The 20,481-nt window shown below is 41.3% G+C and overlaps 3 protein-coding genes across 5 annotated transcripts in view; 1 reads left to right on the forward strand and 2 right to left on the reverse strand.

The window, feature by feature from the left end:
- ttc7a (tetratricopeptide repeat domain 7A) overlaps positions 1 to 192 on the reverse strand; it is a 52,316-nt gene extending 52,124 nt beyond the window's left edge. Inside the window, exon 1 of the mRNA XM_027278468.1 lies at positions 30 to 192. Coding sequence (XP_027134269.1) covers positions 30 to 159 — 130 coding nt within the window. The 5' untranslated portion in view covers positions 160 to 192. The remainder of the gene's footprint in view (positions 1 to 29) is intronic.
- A 1,497-nt stretch (positions 193 to 1,689) lies between these two features.
- mcfd2 (multiple coagulation factor deficiency 2, ER cargo receptor complex subunit) lies at positions 1,690 to 6,493 on the forward strand. Of its 2 annotated transcripts, none has more exons than XM_019274585.2 (4): positions 1,690 to 1,827; positions 2,841 to 3,029; positions 3,185 to 3,344; positions 4,828 to 6,493. In XM_019274585.2, the coding sequence occupies exons 2-4, from the start codon at positions 2,842 to 2,844 to the stop codon at positions 4,957 to 4,959; spliced, it is 480 nt and encodes a 159-aa protein (XP_019130130.1). In that variant the 5' UTR covers positions 1,690 to 1,827; position 2,841; the 3' UTR covers positions 4,960 to 6,493. The 2 variants fall into 2 exon arrangements, with proteins under 2 accessions (XP_019130130.1, XP_010737949.1); XM_010739647.3 differs by having other exon boundaries at positions 1,697 to 1,827; positions 2,838 to 3,029.
- A 166-nt stretch (positions 6,494 to 6,659) lies between these two features.
- On the reverse strand, positions 6,660 to 13,888 carry prop1 (PROP paired-like homeobox 1). 2 transcript variants are annotated; one of them, XM_027278034.1, is made up of 4 exons: positions 13,845 to 13,888; positions 9,489 to 10,099; positions 8,442 to 8,671; positions 6,660 to 7,740 (listed from the first exon to the last, which is right to left on the reverse strand). In XM_027278034.1, the coding sequence occupies exons 2-4, from the start codon at positions 9,649 to 9,651 to the stop codon at positions 7,369 to 7,371; spliced, it is 765 nt and encodes a 254-aa protein (XP_027133835.1). In that variant the 5' UTR covers positions 9,652 to 10,099; positions 13,845 to 13,888; the 3' UTR covers positions 6,660 to 7,368. The 2 variants fall into 2 exon arrangements, with proteins under 2 accessions (XP_027133835.1, XP_019130129.2); XM_019274584.2 differs by lacking the exon at positions 13,845 to 13,888 and having other exon boundaries at positions 9,489 to 10,207.
- Positions 13,889 to 20,481: the final 6,593 nt, after the last annotated feature.

Genomic DNA, 20,481 nt, shown 5'->3' on the forward strand with positions numbered 1-20,481 from the left:
AGAAACCCTCCAGGTGTAGACCTACTCACCGTCCTCGTGAAACTTCGCAGCCTGCATCTGGTCGATGATCGCCGGAATCTTGTCCCACTGGCACTCGGCCCGGTAGCGCTCCAGCTCCGCTTCCAGTCGGATTTGGGTGAAGGAAACCCGGGATGCCATCGCCGCTCTGTCCCGGTGGTGACTGTACTCCCCGGACACGATGGGAGTAACTGCAGACTACCGGGAGAAATAAATGTGTAATCTTTGAGTGCGGAGGGGAGGAGTGTGGGCTCATGGTTACTATAAGGTCATCCAGAGCGCACAAGCCAATATATGATGGACTTTATTTACATGTATATATTATATTTATGTGTCATTGTTAGGATGGATATTGCTATTACAGAAACTAATTCATTCATTTGTAGCCTAATATAATCTATAGGACTTTTTCAAAGTGAACCATCTTAACCTGTCATGTCTTTACTATCACCTTGCAGCACTTTGCACTGCATGTATTGATCTCTATCTGTTGGAAGTTAAAGGAAGACCTGCTGTGACCAGCCACGTCCTTAATCTTTCCCGTTAACACTTTAACTGGATCAGGTGGGGGCTTAAACAGCAAATGCAAAGAAAGCTGAACCCTCCTGCTGCAAAACACACAGCGTGTGTGTGTGTGTGTGCATATAAGGTGCTGTTTTTTGATTATTTAATGACTTCACTGAAAAAACATTTGTAATTGTTTGGCTCGCTCCCTGATCTGGGTTCAGCAGTACTGGCAGCAGGCTGACGCTGGCTAACCTCCTGGTCCACAATAAAATAATACATCTGTCAGCTAGTGCTCTGTGACATGTAACTGCACTGTGCAAGCACAAGGTTGTACCAGTCAATGGATGCACTAGACTAGGCAGAGAAGTTTTTCTTACAGTTCACACTAATCAGTGCTCTCAAATTGAAGGGACAAACATCCCATGTTGATCAGCAGTTGGTATCTCCTATCAACCACAGTACAACATGTAAACACAGGGGAAACAGGGGTCACTTGGCTACTGAGGGGATCTTCTACTTTACGACATTAAAGAAACCTCGAGCCTCCTGAACAGAGCTTTAGCAGCGTCATTTTCTCTCTGGAAACTTGACATTAGCTTCACACAAGTCGTCTCTCGTCCTCCTTGTCAGTAAACACTCCGCACAGCGTGCTCCTGTGCGGTCAGCGTGGATCTGACAGCTGAGCGGCCGCGCCACGCCCCCTGCCTACGTAGAAGAGAAGCCACAAAGGTTTGTTATCTATCAAGATGTATCACGTCGTGAAGCAGTTTGTCTCCATGAAAGTGGCAAGACTGCTCACAAATCACAACGTAACAATGTGTTAAACCTAAATGTTAGCTCGTGTTAGTAATAGCCAATTTACTCAAGAGACGTAGCAAATTGTTACGATTTTAGCCCGCGAACAGCCACCGTGCGAAACAGGAAGTACACATTTTGTTACGTAGTAACAAGGCATTTCTAGCTGTTGTATGTGTCATTGTTTTTCTATATCTTTTAACGTCATGTTGGAACATGTGCTGAGTATGATAAAGGCGTAATTCAGTCGTGGACACAGTTTAAAATAACGTTTTATAGTCTGTCTAGTAAGTTTTTGCTGATTTCAGACGTCGAGGTGGTGAACACTCTCGCTTCCGCTTCATACTCTCTGAGAATTTAAACCAATCACAATGAGCTGTCGTGTCCAAGTGCAACTACGGCAAGCCGCTTAGTCCTTTCCGCGCTGTGACTGGTCATTGTTACCAGACAACTAAGAAAACAACATAACAGTCCACGGAGTGACGTGAGGATACAAACTACTTTTGAGTAAGTATAAAATAATTGTGTACGTAACTATACGAGTGGACGCTTTGTACGCTCTGTGCAGGAAACAGGCCGTGACATGTCAGCGCACAATGAAGCTTCATGCTAGCAAATCTTATTAGAGCCAGCCTGTCTGCTGACGCTGTGATGTTACGGTCATTTCTGCTCTCTTACTAACAAAGTGTCTGTTATGTCACCATCAGCATGTAACTTCAGCGTGACGTTTTCAAAACAGTTAGTTAAATAACGCAGCTCGTTGTTTTTCTGCGCTAGTTAACGAGTTAACACTTAAACAACACGTGTGACTTTGAATGTGTTTGACATGAACACAGTTTTGATTTACAGGCTTCACTTAATGTCATGTCATGTTAACATGGTGTAGTTCTCTTCTGAATCTGATTTAGCTTTATTAAGACGTAAGTAGTTACATAGAAACAATAAGAAGATCATCTTTAATGATGAATCAGTTAATGAGGGTTTATCTCGTTACAACGCTGAGATATGTGAGTGGAAAGTGTGAGGGGAAACTGAGTAACATTATTCAGAGTGGATACAGATGTGTGAATTTAGTAAATCTGCAACAAGTAGTCCAGAGACAGAAACAGCTGTTTTATAATTGATTAATTATTTATGCAGAAGTGACAGAAAATTCAGTTTTCATCTTCTAAAATATGAAGATGTGCTGCTTTGTCTATTTTATATCATATTAAACTGACAAAACTCATAAAGAGACATCACATTTTCACTGTTTTATGACTGCATGAAATCTAGAAAATAATGAACATTATCATCAGTTGCAGCCCTTAATTATAGCATATGTAAACAGGACACATACTTTATGATATCCGACACAGATTGATAGTGTCAGCACATTTCTTTAACTGGATGTCTGTCTCCTTGTCTGTTTGTCACTGTGTTTGTTTGTCTGTCTGTGTGTGTCTTTGTCTGTGTGTGTGTGTGTGTGTGTGTGTGTGTGTGTGTGTGTGTGTGTGTGCGTGTGTGTGTTTGTTCAGCAGAATGAGGAGAGGCAGGTGTAGTGTGTATTGGGGGGGTCTTCTCCTCCTCCTGTCCTCTCTGCTGTGTGTTCACTCTCAGGGGGATCCACACCACCACCAGCAGCAGCAGCCACCGGTCATCGAGAGTGGAGCTCACATAACCGGCCACGGTCATGGTCGCCTGGACAAAAACATGATTCAGGACAAAGAGTGAGTGACATTCAAACATTTTCTCTGTCTACCGTACATGAATGATTCAGCATTTATTTGCACAGAATGGTGAACTTTGAATGTGGTCGGCGGCGGCGTTCGCACACTCTGTGTAATCATGAGCTGTGGTTTTTGACTGGCCGTTTGTCTTGCAGCCACATCATGGAGCATTTAGAGGGAGTCATAGACAAACCAGAGAAGGACATGACACCGCAGGAGCTTCAGCTGCACTATTTCAAGATGCATGATTACGATGGCAACAACCTGCTGGATGGATTGGAGCTAGCCACAGCTATCACACACGTACACAGGGAGGTAGGCCACTGGGTTACACTGTGTGTGTGTGTGAACATAATGCCTGATAACTTCAGTACAGCTAATCAGCTATTACTGTCTGCTAAAGGATTATAGAGGGCATGTGTCCTTACCATACTTTTCATCTAATTTATTCCTTTTAGTATCGTGGAAAACACTTTTTAGTGCTTACTTTAATGCAATTTCTTGCAAAATGCACATTTAAGATCCCCCAGTTACCCTCCTGTCATGTAAACTGTGGAATTTTGAGACTCCCACCAGACTCTGCTTTCCCTAAATTATCATGGTTGCATTCCAGCAGCTGCAATACATTTATTTTGAAGAGTTTCAAGTTTGCGAAAGTTTAGGATTTCGCAAAAAGTATTTCACGGATGATTGCTTCATCGACTGCGCTGCATGTACAAGTTTTACTGCCCCTGTTAGACACTGCTCCACTTACCCGCTTGTGTGTTACACCCCAGGTGTTTTTGTTTTTTGGTCTTTTCAAACTTTGTATAGAGACAGCTGAAGAGTGACAAGAATGTGGGGAGAGAGAGAGATGGGGAATGACCGCAGCAAATGGCCGCTTGTTGGATTGGAACCCTGGGCCGCTGCGATAACGCCTGGCAGATGCTCTACCAACTGAGCTAACCGACACTCCTCCATAACCAGTTTCAATGTGGAGACAGACAGGAGTTCCAGCACAGAGGCTAAGCATATGTCCACTTTAAAGACTTAAATCAGTCTAAGTGTGCGCTATATTTAGAATATTTTCCCCAGGTTACCTTGCTGTCAGACCGCCCTTTCCAATCTGAAACTGAACCGGACTTCATGGACAGAAGGCATCATTTTAGCCCACAGAATACGGGGACTTGCTACCGTTGCCTCGACCTGCAGCAAATAATTCACACTAACTGACTTACTGATTACTAACTTAATTTGGAACTAATGTGTTTAAACACCAAAGTCACATAAAAACAAACTCACTAACAGATCTAGGCAGCGTTGGACCAGCAACTCCTGCATAGTGAAATCACTTTTTTTTTTATCAATGAAGTCTGGTGGTTTGAAGAGACATAGACATAAACGTTCAAGTTTCTGGTCTGAAAATATGTGAAGGAACCAAAAGGGGGAGAGAGAGTGTGCACAGAAACAACTCTGTATTTTATTGTGGAAAATATACACAAATGTACATACATTTCATGTATGTCTGAATGCTGTCAGACAGGATGTGAGACACATGTTTAATCTGATGGTTCTGTCCTGAGGCTGGGCGTGGACCAGCTGTGTTTTCTGGCTAGACCCTCTGGAAGTTACACAAAGCTACAAATTAGCAAGAGTCCTCTGTGACTTATCGATTCCAATAAGCAGCGAGCAAATTTTCAGAAATGAAACAACATATCTGCCCATGTTTCCCTGCATTTTATGACGTTACTCAGCTTTATCTGTAATAATGAATATCTGTACTAATACATCTACATGAATGTTTCACTGTTTTTCTCAGGAGAGAGGCGAGAACAGCCAGCCAATGAAAGAAGAGGACCTCATCACTCTCATCGATGACGTTCTGAGGGACGACGACAAAAACAATGATGGTTACATAGATTACGCAGAGTTTGCCAAATCACTGGAGTAAGATGTTACGTGAACACTGACACTCTTCATGTCCACAACAACAACAACCACAAGGAATCTGCAGAGAAGAGAAGTCAAACCGAGGCACTGCCACCACGCTGTCTAGAGAACTACTGTTTAATCTCTGCTTTCTCTTAAGGGTGATCAATCAGGGTTATTAGTAATTTATGAAGTTTTGGTACTTTCTAAGCTTATGCTACTTTTTTATGTAATGTTCAAGCCGGTAGCAGCAAAACTGGTTATACCAATAATTTGATAAGCAAAACAAAAAAAAGTAGCAAATGCCCCTTTTTTTTTCTTAGTTTGACTCTGGTGTGTGAGTACACTTCAAGTGAACGTTCTGCACCCTCTGCTTTTGTAGATTCCTTGAAATAATGCTGTTTATAAAGGGTCAATTCACCCATTATCACTAATAGACATTTTTTTTTACTCAACCCCTCTGACCTCTGACAAAAGGCCTACACAATAAAAGCCCAAAACTTCCACAGGAAACTAGTAAAACTACCAGTGAAAGCTGTCCACGTGTACAGCATCACAAACAAAACCTCCATTGTGGTGCTGTGGCAGCAGAGGTCTCAGTGGAAGTTATGGCAAATAAAAAGAAATCCATCGTCATTGTTACAGTAAGGGAATATGTTTTTGTGATTTTTCGTATTTTGGGGTGAATCGGCCCCTTATACATGCAGTACACTCTACAGTGTGCGCTCTTCTTTTAGTGGTGCTACATTTAATTCAGTCTAGTAGCCCGATAGCATCTAAACAGAGTGTCATCACTTTGAATGGACCACAGGTTCCGTCTGAAGTGTTTTGACTGTGTGGACCAAATGATTCCTTCCGTGAATCCATTTCATTTGCTGCTTGTGATGAGGACGAGACAAAAGGGGCGCTCTCATCGCATGGAAAGTGGCCTTGACTTGCTCAGATGTGCAGTATATAGCCTGGTGTAGTGTGTGTGTGTGTGGAGCAGAAGCTTACTTTAGAGGGGAAGCTTGAGGTTGCCAGCAGCACGTCAGCACCGCGTTTACTGTTGTTTTCATGAAGACTACCACAATTATATGAGCCAATCACAATCATCTTCACTGTAGTCTGTCAGCCAGCAGATACTTGACATGAATCTAACGTCATGGAGTGAATGTAAAGCAGCACCGTACTGCTGTTTCTTTATCACTGGATAAGCTAGACTTAAAGCACACTGGTTAATGCCGCAGTTGTTTCAAAGCCGATTTCCCTTCGTCGGGTTTCCAGTAAAGCACTTGTTCTGAACCAGTGAACACAACACGTTTGCTTCAATTCATTAGCTGCCTTTAAAACAGATCTGGATGGAACATGGTCAGGTCTCTGTGTGTCACATCCATCTGTGATTATTTCTAAAGTATGATTTTTGTATGGATGAATCTATATTTTTGCCATCAGTATTGATCCTTCAATCAATTCAGGTTGTTGGCTGATAAATATTTAAACAGCTGAGAGCAGAACAGATGCAACTGTGTTGTTTCTGGAATGTGAAATATTAAAATAAATCTCTAATCTACACACTTGTGACGTGTTTTTTATGAATTGTGACATTATTGGAATCACATTCTGCAAAAAAATCTTTGTTAGAAGTACTGAAAAAACAAGTTTCATGGACAGTTCTGTTAGTGTCTTAAGACATTGTGTAGATTAAAAATTCCCCTTGAATGTGTAACAGTGCACCAGAATTAAAAAAAAAAAAAAAAAAAAAAGTGTGTATGTGAGGAGAACGATACCGAAGGCAATTTACAGGCATAGTATATTTTAATACACAATGTATAGGTTCAAATTTGGGCTGTCACAGTATCAGATTTTTAGTACAGAATTATCAAAGCCAAAAATACTGTTAGTCCAGTATATCTTTAATTATTATGTTATTTCTTGTCTCTTTAAGACAAAATGAATTACTCTCAAAATACGAGTGCAGGCAGGTGAAGAGAGTCTGTAACAGTAACTGTATGAAGGTAGACAAAAAGAACAATTACACTGAGCATGAACCACAAAAAAGTGGAAATGATTTAGGAAGGGCTGTTTGATATTTCATTTTATGAATATCATGATTATCATCAATATCAGTATATCACAACTATCTTAGTTCTAATAATATTCTGAGCTGGTGAAATGATGCTCCTGTGCAAACCTGTGAAAAACAGACTGAATGAGTTTGAAAGACCTGCTGAGAATGTCAAAATAAAACCTGTGCATGAATTATGTCAATGGTGAGGATTACACAAAGACTGAGAGAAAAATAGGTGTGAACATTTTAGGTGCAGATTCAAAACTGTGATCACAGTGTGTTAGATGAAAATCAGCATGCATGATCACTCAATTATCTTCAGCTGAATAGATTCAAAAACACTTTTGTCTATGTACTGTATGTATTTGACTTTGTTACTTCTTAGCTCCAGTGTGGGGCAGGGTCCAGAGGCTGCATGGAGGCCAGTGAGAACATGGGGGAGGCGAGGTTGCTCCTCAGCGGGCTGTACCAGTCTTCATGCTGCCTCTGGGTGGCCTGTGGTGGTGGGACACTTGGGCACGGGCACTGGCTAACTGGGCCCGGGTGGCGGGTATAAGCTCCCGAGGGCAGCATGGGGGAGAGGCGGGGTATGTGAGCCAGGGGCTGGGTGTAGTACTGTCGAGCCATGCTGGGCGGCTGGACATGCATGCCTCCCAGCAGCGCCCTGTGGCCTGGCAAAACACCCACTGACAGAACTTTGTGTGAGGCCCGTTCCTGCTTCCGCTGTTTGGCTCTTCTGTTCTGAAACCAAACCTGCAGAGACAAGGACAGGTTAGCTGGCCTGCACTGCTTAAAAACCACACTCACCTTACAATATAATACAAGAAATAATAATAAGAAAAAAATAATAAATGACTTTTATACCTATATGATTAATTTTCTGTTAATTGAGTAATCAATAAATTGCAGCATCATTTGGAAATAAATAAATAACTGTTTTCAAACAAAGCTGTCACATAACACGATGTCATACACATACTGCACATTTCTATCACTTTTATTGCAATACAGTTTTTTTTTTTATAGTCACTAGTTTTGGTTATGGGATATTATTCTAATTGTAATCAGTGATAAAACACACATACATTTCCTGTCCTGGAATTGTACGGTAACTTTTGTTTTGTTTTAGGCAATATTAACTTTTTAGTTGTACTTTTTCTAATTGACTGATAATTAAATGAAGTGAGTAGTTTTGGTATCGCTCCTTATGAATATCAGAGTGACATCATAACTGTCAGAGAGTTGATTTTTTTGACTTTTGAGTTGTATTTGATAGATGTAGCTGAATAGTGACAGGACAATGGGGAAAGACAGAGAGAGGGGCAGGAGGATGACATGCATCAAACGGCTACAGGTCAGAGTCAAACTCTGGGCCACTGCAGCAAGAACTGAGCCTTTGTGCATGGGGGCGCACACTCTACTAGATGACAGTTGTAATTTGAAGGCCGTCTCACCTGTATGCGAGCCTCGTTCAGCTTGGTAATACGGGCCAGCTCTTCTCTGTAGTAGATGTCAGGATACTGGTTTTGTCCAAAGGCCACTTCCAGCTGTTCCAGCTGCTTATGGCTAAAGGTGGTGCGGTGGCGTCTCCTGGCAGGGGAGGGGTAGGCCCTGTTCCTCCTGCCGAGGCTGACAGCCATGGAGGTCTCACACAAAGAGCCCTTCCTCACAGACTCTCCTATATCTGTTTTCAGGAGGAAGAAAACCAGTCTGAAAACACTTTGACTTTTTTTTTTTTTTTGGAGACAATTCTGCAGCTCCTGTTTCTTGGTTGCCCTGGCATGATACAAAAAAAGTGTCCTAAACTTGTAAAGGAGAATTTCACCAATGGCTGTCTGAAAAAAAGGAGGGATTACTCTGACTTTATGGTTCCCACTGGCATCATGCAACCTGAGAGCCACGGAGCTTTAGCTGCAAAAGACAAGCTCGTGAGAAAAAGATACCAGAAACTGGAGGATTTGAGGCAGATTATTAACACAGGCGCTGACAAAGTGACTAATCTGACAAATTGGTGGACTCAGCTGACCTTGTTTGTTCACCTCATGGTGAAGAGACAGAGGACACTGATTTGATGACGGTATTCAACTTGTATTCTTACTGACAAACATTTTTTTACCAAGCCTGGCTACATATTCATTTGTGCACAACACAAAAATATACTACGCTTTGAATGCTGTTATCAAAGTGAACATTTTATGTTGCTGATGGACGACTAATAGTGTCAACAAGAAGTTCCTTTTTTAGGCCTGAAATGTAAAGCAGCTAAGAGACTTTTTGACAGACGATGACATTGTACAAATTTGTTGTTGAAGAAAATTCCATATTTTTAAGTTTGGATATTGTATCCATGTAAAACCGCTCATAAACAGACCATCATGCAACACTATAACCAACAAGTAATCAATTTCTGAAAACATGCACATGAAAAGGCAGGTCTCTCAGTTTCCATCACGTTGGACAAATTTATGATATTTTTTACATAAATCATATGCTGGACTCACCTGCACTGGAGCTGACAGTAGCCATATCAGAGTAAACCTCTGCACAGTCCTGGTGGCTTGTTGCTGTGTCTCCTGCTACCTTGACCTGGGCCATCACTGCAGCTCTGCTCACTGACGGGGGGGTGGATGGTCTGATCCCCCACACACAGACACACCTGACCATAAAGCCACATGTCCCACCCACCTGGTTTACCTTTACCTGTGTGAGTGGAGTGGCTACTGGGATATTTTCAAAGGTCTTACACACTGCTGTCTATGTTACATTACATAATGTTGATATAAAATCTTACTTTCACACTTTAACACCATGCTATCATGTCTAATCTCTGCATCAGCCTTAGTGGATTTCCCAGAGAAGAGGCCCAGGCGTGTTGATTCCAGACTACGTTGCGGGTATCATATGCATAGAAATACATTCAGTGGACAAGTTGATGTAACATTGGGGTGTGGTAATGATCTCAGCTGCAAACCTCAAAGCGTAAACATCAGGTCTCTCATGGCTTCATTACATACAGGTCCAGTCTCTGCTCCTCCTGGTGTCAGCCCACGCTTCTTCTCTCTTATTCCTCCCTGTAAGATCGTTCCACATCAGTTCGAAGTGAAGTTTGACTCTGAGGAAATTTATTTGGACGTTTCAGATCGATGCATCACTCTATCTGGATAGTCTCTTGACAGCCCCATGTACAGTCTCTTTGACAGCCCAAATGGAAATGTAGTTATGCAAGAGATAATCAACTTCATGTTTACATACATGTAGTGGAGAGAAAGCTAAGGTGTATGTATACACTACATGGACAAGGCATCAATCCACTCATGGTTTGTAAGTAAATGGAAAAAAAAATTCTACTAATATCTAACATGGAAGCCAACACACACACACACACAGACACACACACACACATAATATATATATCTATATATATATATTATATATATATAGATATATATATATATATATGCTTAAGCTTAATGATTGAATGAATGAATTCAATGATTTACTGATTGTTTGTTGAACATTTGTGCAGCAAATGAGTAAGTGAGTAGTTCCAGTTCAACTAAATCATCCTTAAAATATGAAGGCATGTTCATGAATTGTTATATATTTAGTCTGCAGATAAACTGTTAAACATCTACAGACCAAGTGAAACAGTTCATTTGTTGACTTCTGACTAATAGGCTGTTGAAATGTTACAAATAAACTGTCTGTAGTCAGACTATCCAACTAAAGTTTTACCAGATGGATACTGTCATAACAAAAACATGAAAACAATAACTATGATCACTAGGATCTATGATCAATAACTATATTAAAAATCTTTTAGGGTAGATTTTCACAGAGTGCAGGTCAGATAAGCATGTAGTAGCCGTCGACTTTCAGTGTTTTAGTTCAATATACAGTACGTATACATATAGTTAGCTAGTTTCTATGTATTCAGTTATTTGTTGTTTATTTAACACACGTGAAACTCCTTCCTGTCTCTGTTTATGCTTTTAAATCCATTTTAAAAGAAGCTTTACTTTATTATTAACAATTCTTTACACTTGAAATACAGTCTCACACACAAAGGCCTTATAGACACGCATATGTGGAGTGATGGCGGTGCCCCAGGAGCAGTTGGGGGTTAGGTGCATTGCTCAGGGCTACATTGGCAGTGCCCAGGAAGTGAATTGGCATCTCTCCAGCTACCAGTTTGCATGCCATACTGTGGTCTGTGTGCTGGACCTTGTCCCCAAAGCCAAGTCACTACGGAGTTACTGCTACCCTGAAGGACGAATGGATATAAAATATTTAGATAAAAACACAAAAACAGTGAATTCATATCTACGTGTTCATGTGTGTATTTAGTGAACATTTTTCCACTGTATACTGAGTACTTTTGGATACTTAAGACTTTAAATGCACCTCTATTGTGTGTAGTCTGAATTTACATGGACCTGTTCAAATACTTTACGTGTAGTGTTCATGGCTTTGTGGTTGTAAAACATGTCAATTCTTATTGTTCAAATCCAGGTAACTCAGGTGAAACTGTCAGATAATTGAGGGAAAATTGTTCTCTACTCAGAAGTTAGGCCTTTTCTTTAATTCATACTTTTTTTAATAACTTCATAGAGTGTCTGGTGAGGTGCAGCCTCCCTCAGTGGCCACCAGGTGGCTCTGTTATGTCAGGCTGTGACACAAACAGAAAACAGAACAACAAAACCTTCCATACACAAAAGGCAGAATCCTCATCTGTCTGTGTTTTGACTCAGGGGATTGTGTGGAGACCACCCAGCTGAGTACGCTCTCCAGTCTTCCACAAACACAGCCCCTCTCACTTAGTCCCTGCATTTGGTTCCCTGCGTCTTGACTGACAGGGCACCCCGTCGGCTGGATTAACTCAGCTGAACTTCTGTGTGTAACCTCCCAGGACCCCAGCTGCTATCAGCAGTTCCCATGATGCTAAACTCAGTCCGGGCCAAAGCAAGAGAGGAATGACCCTCTCACTCTGCGTTGGACACGAGGAAGAGACCAACTCATGTCCCACTCAGCACTGAGTCATGACAGGGTAGCTCACATAGCTGGAGAGCAGCAGCTGGCATTTTATCAGGGCTCAGGCAAGACAGTAATTCATCATGGACTATATTTGTTCAACAATGCTCTTTGCTTGTGTGTGTATATCCATATAGTGACAGTAAAGTGTACTCTGAGAACTCTGCACGTGTTGAGCACATGCAGCTTATGCAAGGAGGTTAGTAACAAGATCAGATTAGACTTTCTTATTGTGCACATTTCAACACGCATTTCTTAATGCGTGTTTGATGGTGCCGAATTCTGCGTACCCTCTCTCCTTCTTGTGTAACATGTCATATCATGAGACATTTGACCCGAGTGATACATGTGACTCCCAAGAACTACTAAATCAGAAGTTCAAACGCAGACTGAAAATGTGTCACACTGATACAGTAGATTGCCCTACCACCACCCTTGGTCTAGGATCCGTTCCAGGAAAGTGTAATAGACAAAATGCAGTGATTGAATGACCCCCTCTGTAGGAGCGGTCCTGCAGGAGAGTCTTTTACAGATGGTTCGCTCTCTGGTTGGATTTACAAATTACCCTTGAGATTGAAGCAACTTTACTGTAGATTCCTTGAGAAAAGTCCCTGGCCTTGTTCTTGGGCGCTCTACGCACCAACATCTAATTTGATTCCTTGTGACACGTCGTCTGCGAGGGCCAAGTCCTGTGTGTCCTGGAAGAGCCTCCATCTTTCCTGCATTGTGAGTGTGTGTGTGTATCTGTGTGTGGCTGCCAAGTTCTCTACGGATCCCATATTCAGCTCACATGTTTCCTGTCCCAGACAACAACTCAGCCACAAAGCCCCCCCAGCAAAGCACATGGAGCCTGTCTGAGTTTCTTGTCTGTCAGTCTCACTAATAAACAATATGAAGCAAAAGTCTTAAAACGTATTATGTTCTTCTTCATTTTCAGTTAAAGGTGTGAAGTGAAGTTATCTCATCTCACTGGCAGATGAAAAATGAGCGCCAGCTATTAAGTTGGCTCAATGTATAAAATTCTTATATCTCAAAATCAAGACCATATTTTGCAGAAACCCTAGACTTCCTGTCTCAAAGAGGATGCTTCCATATGTCCTCTACTTTGCTCCAGATGTGGGTCCACAGGAATTTAGTTGGAGGCACAAAAAGCATAAAATGAACATTTGCCCTTAGAGTTGTTAAGTCAAATAGTGATTGGTGGCTGAATTAAGTTTCTGATCAGCGCCATAAGTGACTCATCTTTGTGCTGTAAAACACTGCAGCAGTTTTCATTCCCGCAAAGTCCTGCAGGCACATTAGAATGCAATGACTTTTTAATCAAGGGTGTCATATGCTGTACAGATTGTAAAGCCCCTTGAAGCAAATTTAAGAATTGTGATATCGTTCTGAATAAATAAAACGAACATGACCTCAAATAAATGCTAACTTGCTCTGAATTGCCTGGCTGTAAAAATAAGCAACTTCCTGCTAAAAAGTTTGTCAGTCTGGTGTTCACAGCTTGTTTCCGCTGTGGCCAAAAGATCAATTAATGCACATCAAGAATTTGCACTGTGGTTTCCTATTTACAACGTACAGTTACATTTTTCTGTTTACCCTTCTTTTATCTGTGCTCACAAGTACTAGCACTTACACAGAATGAAGAGATGTGAATTTTTTATACTTCAAACCAAATGTCCTTAAAAAGTGCCTCAGTTTGTGTTTCCAGCAGTCATGATGTACTTACATCAAAGACAATTTTTTGACATTGCTGACAACTTTGCTAAAAGTCGAACATCAAGCAAGGTCAATAACATAAGACGTAGCAGCTAGCTAATATTACTTACTAGTCCAACAGAAAGAAGTCCAGCTCAGTCACGCTTTCCTTTCCCTTCTTAGCTTACTCTGTTAAAGTCCTCTTAGTTTTTTTGCATCTGCCTATTCTAAGCCCGGTAACATTACACTCTTGCCTAGCTCTGGTTCTGGCACGACACCAGCATCATGGTGGTAGAGGAATATTGTTCTGGCACAGCTAACCCTAACACACTAAGTCCAGTAGAATTCATCCTCTGGAGATTTTGAAAGTCTGTACCAAATTTGGACTGTTGACTGCACATGGAGAGACGGACACAAAGGTAATTATTTAGAAAAGATGGCAACAAAGGCAACAAAGTAATGCTGAACTGTACAGCAGGTGCAGATAACCAGGAATTATGGATGTTAAAAATGAAACGATTAAATGATTTACCTGTTTAAGTGAGACAGTGGTGCCCACTTTGAAGGCTAATGCACCTTGTTTTATCTGCTCGGGCACACACCATGATATGCGAGTACACACTCACATGTGCCCAAACATGCTACCATCTGCAACAATGCACACACACAGAAGTTTATCTCTCCATCTTTCTATTGTTAGGCTGCAGCGAGGGCCAGAGAACCTGGAATCTTCTGGAAGCATCTATCATCGGGGTGTTGTGCATGGTGTGCAAGTGATGAACAGGCCAGGGGGATGCAGTGATGTTTGGAGGGAGTCTAAAGTATTGCTTCAGTTCAGTGTTTTCATAGGAAAGTATAACAAATATACGAGTTTCAGTGACCCCAAAAGTTCATGGTCACAGAGATCATTAATAGTTGCAGGTTGGATCAGATCAGAGCAGTAGTCGTATGTTCCATTGAACTGTGCACTGATACGTTTCACGTTCAGTCTCACATACATACCTACACATTAACATACACACATAAGCTGCAGAGTGCACACATGCCTACACAATTAGATACATATACACACTTAGGTCGCGTACAATGTACTCATAACAAATTAACATGTAAGTCATATTACACTGGGCTCTCAGTTTCATACACACACACACACACACACACACACACACACACATACATACATACATGTGCCCCAGGGTGCACACAGGCCTCTGTGTGGTTGTGGCTATGTCCAGTATGGACACATAGAGGAAATTCTTCCCTCCCAATTTCCCGGGACTGAACTGGGAGTGACCTGGTTGGCAGACACACAGCCCCGATGGAAGGAATGTAACTCAACTCCCCCCGCCTCACCCTCAACAACCCCCCCCTCCCCCCTACCCCCTTCATCCATCCAGCAGTCTGCTGGCCCAGCTGTGTGAGGACAGAGGGAGGAACATACAGCACTGTAGGATGAGAAGGACGTCTTTTTATCTCTTACCAATTCATGAGATTCTTTTGGACTTTAGTGAATGTTCATCATTGAGTCTGGTGTGTGTCCATTGTGTAAAAGATTCATCTCTGTTTGACATTGTATCTGGGCGTCACTGAAACGCCAACAGACAGTTTAATACATGTGGCTTTTTCTTTTTTCTTTTTTTTTTGTCTTGTGCAACTCAAAGTACTTCCAGTCCTACCAAAACAATAACCATACTAGAGGCAACAATTGAAACAGAAACAACAGAGCAAAGCAGCAACAAACTTTGAAAAAGTGAAAACAGAGCTGGTAATAAGAACTTAAGAAGAACTACTTTATTGAAATAACTGAACCTGAAAAGAAACTGCCCATTAAGAACAGTGACAACACAGAAATCAAAGCAACCGCATAATCATACATAACTCCTAACACCAATAAACAACAGCAGAAACCAAAATAGCATGTTAAGTATAGCACTGCTAATCTAATGTTAAGCTTAATGCTGCATTCACATCAAATGAAACTTGCTGTGTAAAACATTTGACTTGTAAATACAGCCATGTGGTAAGTATAACTGTAAATATAGCTTTAATTAGCTCCAAATGTGGTACCAATACCCTCATTTAAAGCTAATTTGGTAAACTGACACTATTTCTAACAATACATGACCGACTCTGCCTATCGTAACTGAATGCTATTCATGAAGCGTGTCCCAAAATCTACCGGACGCGGCTGCATCACGTTCCAGCTCCGCCATGCCTGCCAGAGATGATCCACTGCTATTCTACCTGGTGTGTCCATGTCTTACTGGTTGCTGCTCCCAGAGCAACTCACGTCTCTGAGCCTGTAATCACCGTGTGAATGAATAATAAATGACTATATTTATTGACAGCTGACATAAAATGAATGTTTAAAGCTGCACTAATCAATATTTGTATGAGCGTTGTTACTCATAGTGACAAGCCCGCAAAGGATCGTGTCAGCAGTTCCCATCAGCTCTATCAAGCTAAACACTCTAATTGTTTTGGTTTTTACGGCCCACGACTTTACTATTTTAGTTCACTCTTACAGCCCTCATCAGCATCTTTTACAGCCACAGCAGACAGCTGTTTTCACGCACCGATAAACCCACCGTACACTACAGTACCAAAACTCAGACAATGCTAGCAACTAGCTAGCAAACCCATCATGAAGCATATAGCAGCATGGGAGACAGATTTCTCATGGGAGTTACAGAGCTAAAAGCGGAAAGAATGATACGTTAAGAGTCATCGGACAATACAAAGTCAGCGTTGAACACGCTGAAATCACATTTTACTTTATCACCTAGTATGAGTAAGGTTTCCTCATAAACACACAAGTTCCTGCCAGAGTTAGAAAAGATTTGGTTCTTCTAAATATGAGATGTCTGTAGTTAAATCACAGTTTATCAGAATCTGATGACAGGTGGTGTATTTTTCAGTCATTTTCGGTTAAATGTCGTCAAACTACACCTACATGGTCCCCATGAAGCAAATCAACTGAATTCTATAATTAATAATACCTAAACATGCTTTTTAAACCTTGATGTCACTTATATAGTCAGGATTATTTCATGTAGAGAATGTTTTTAGAGGCTTTAACCTCCCAAGTTAAAGTTTCCCAAAGTAGCCAAAAAAAAAATCAATTCATTCAGGTTCAGGAGCACATTGTATACGACACAACCCAGTAATAGATAGTCATTCAGTGTATTTTGTAAAGCAGGCCACCTTGAGGTATCCAGTGGCATTAATACTTGCCATTGGAATTCTTCTCATCAGTACTTTTCGTCCCACGTTACATGAATGCAGCGAAAGAACCACGCGGCTGACAAAATTCAGTTGATTTGATTTAGGTATTACAACATGTCCTTTCTGTTTGGAACAACCTCAGGCCAGATGCTACAGTCTTTAAGCCCCCTAATCTATGTAAAGCAAAGTTTTGTTTTCTGATCATTGTAACCTCATTAGTGTGTGCTTTTTAGTACTCTGGGTTTGGTTCATTGAAAGCTTTTTGGCTTAAATTGTCTTTACTTTCCATTTTCTTCAGGCAGATTTACAGTTTGTTACACTTGGACAACACACATGGTGGTGAAGTAAAGTAAGGCTGTCCGTCTCAGTACAATTACAACCTGAATCATTCTGGTTATAGGTCTGTCTCTCTGACCACCAGGCCAGTCTGCAGGCAGGGTGAAGTGGGAACCACTGCGTCCATTATGACTCAGCAGATGGTGCGGTATGCACTACCACCCTCTCAGTGCCTGCAGCAGTACTCTGTGTTCTCTAATGACATTTAACTCATCTAGGCCGTCATGTTACCCTGCGCTGTGGGAATCTCATCTTTCCCAGCTACAGATATAAACCCAAGAATGCCAGGTTTGGATTGGACAGGTTGTTCTGGGCACGGCAAAGACGTCCCATTCAGCAAGTCATACAATACAGCTTTGAGTCTCGCAACCTCAAATATTAGAAAAATGGAGCACTTTTTGACGATAGCTTTAAATGCAATTCTACGAATTTATCATTATTTTTTTGCTGTTTTTGTTGCACTTCCATGAAAATGTCAGCTTTATTGTAGAATGATTGAGATAATGGTGGCGTGTGGCAGCTTGCCCTGCCTGAGGTTTTTGAGGTTCAGCTGTTTGGCAGGGAGGGCCTATGGATTTGCAGAGCTGTTGTCTGGATGCCTCCTCCTGCCCCAGACTCCCTTGGTGGTGTCCTCTTCCCACCCCCCTCCCCGACAACCTTTTATTGGCTCCACGGGCCTCCTGTGGTCCTCAAAGGCACTCCCGTACTCAAGCATGATACTCCGCAACCAACCCTACCACCCCACCCCTGCTCTTATCTGCTGCCACAGGGGAGGAATCGGCCTGGAGGAGCTAGAGTGTGGCATGGTGTAATTATTATCTTGCTTCTACATCTCTCTCTTCACCTTAGTTTCCTCACATGAGTTACATGGCTCAAGTTTGCACCTTTTTTGCAACAGGATCAGTATACTTAACACGCCATCAGCTCACTAAACTCGAAGCTATGGAAAAGATGTAGTATAATTTACCAGCACAAAACCTTCTTATATCAAATTATCCACAGACAAGTTAAAGCACTGACTCATGGACATGATATTATTACTTAATTACTTAAGCAGAATTCTCATTTTGGCTGACCGTAGTTACAAATGTTGCTAGCAGATTTTATAAGCTGTAGATGTAACGTTAACCCTGTCAGTTGTAGACACTGTCTCTACTGAACTCGTATGTTTCACATGGACTTGGTTTAAAATGAGAACCCTCATATGTTTAATATGAACTCATTGGCTACATAATGCTATATGAGGCTAATGCTACGTGTCCCAGGCTACAAGCCCCAGGCAGGATCGCCAGCTCATGATCCATGTAGAGGACATGGAAATAAAGAAACAGCATTGTTCTTGTACTGCAGTTGGAATAGCACATTAGTCCTAGTATTATAAGTATGATATTCTAACATAACTATTATATATTATCTATATTATATATATTACAGTTTATATACCAGACAAGCAAGTCAAAGGTTAGATTTATGCTAATTGTTATCATTTTTGAAATTGTAAATTTAATTATAACCCGAGAAGAGATACAGTTTCAAAAGAAAAGGCCAAGGACTCAGCTCATAACAACAAAACATAAAACTTCATATAGTGCATATAAATTACCGCTGTAGCTAGTTAGCCACATTTGCAGCTTACATTAGCAAACAGTTTCTTACACGTTCACTCTTGCAATTTTAGTTTTGGCAAGGATAAAAACGACACCACCCTCAACTCTTTATATATATGGAGTATCTGTCAGCCCCATGCGCACAATTTCAACATGCAGACAAATCCAGATCTTGACAGGCCTGCCATGCCTAGCGGTTGCTGAGCTATGATTGGACTTTGGAGGGTTGAGCAAACGGTCAATTAGACATAGTTCACAAAACTAGCAGCTAAACCAGTCCGTTAAAAAAACGTAATGGATTTCTTAAAGTGATCTTTCTTCTCCTCTAAGTTATTACTTACAAGATCATTTTGGACTGTTCCTTTACAGCCCTCTGGTTATGTCTTTTATGCTTGTGCAACTTTGTTTATGAGCATCTATTTGCATTGATTGTTAAGCACTTCCTCTTGTGCAACATCTTGCTTTTCATAGGCGGGGTGTGTCAGCATCTTGGTGGTTGTAACCATAGTGACGGCAGCTGGTTTAAAAAAGCTGCCTGCTGCCTCTCCTGCATGTCTGTACTACACTCTTGCCTTGATATTATGGTCATCTGTGCTAAGCCATTCTCTGACCCTCGGCACGCTATGGTAACATTGCCAAGCAGATGCCTGTTTATCACCAGCCAATCACATACCGTAAGGTCACACACGCACATACTTATACTCATGTAGACATGGATGTTTCCCAACTTAACACACATGTAGGCTATATTCTGCAGCACAAACTTGTATGTACTCTCTCAACTCAGATCAGCACTTGCATTCTCACTGTATGACCTCTAGAGCAGTATAGGATTTCTACTGCAATTACAGTGCATATTGTTGTCTCGTCTGCAGGCTATTCTTAGCACCGCTATAAGTGAAAACATGAGGAGGAAAGCTGGAAGGTTTTTAAAGGCTGCAGATCAGATGTACACTGCATACTTCAACAAATCATCAACTTAGATATCTGATGAACCAAGACAGAAATATTCTTACTCTGTCCTCTTCTGTTTCCGCTTGTTTTTGTTCAAGACGTTGAGGTTTTGCTGCTTTTCACTGAAGGATTTCCAACTTAAAGGCAAATGCAAATTTGTTTCCAACAGTTCATGCTAGTCTCTTTCAGTGTCATTATAGTACAAGAAGCTATCTCTGAAACTAGCTACATCACTGATGCGAAAAATAGTTGCAGTGGAAGTGTTCGGCATGAGGGGAACTGGTTATTCCCATGGTGAGACACATATGGGAAAATCCAAAAATAAAAAAAGAACAGAGTAAAAGAAGAACACCCATTAATGCCATTTATTTGACCCTGGGTCAAAACTGACTTTTACTTGCAACTTTTACTCTGCAAGTAAATCATATAAAACTGAATGGGCTGGATAGCTTCGATGTGGGTAATACATTTGAAAGCAGTTTTACTGTTGGTCAACACTATAAATCTGAATGTAAAAAGTTTACCTAAGTTGAACTCGACATGAAAGCAATGCTACAGGTCCATTGAAATGACTGGTGTGAAATATTGCTGAACTAATACCAATGGGTACTAAATATAACCCACTCACCCCATGTTACCCTGC

This window comes from Larimichthys crocea, chromosome III (assembly GCF_000972845.2).
Source record: "Larimichthys crocea isolate SSNF chromosome III, L_crocea_2.0, whole genome shotgun sequence".
NCBI classification, from domain to species: domain Eukaryota; kingdom Metazoa; phylum Chordata; class Actinopteri; family Sciaenidae; genus Larimichthys; species Larimichthys crocea.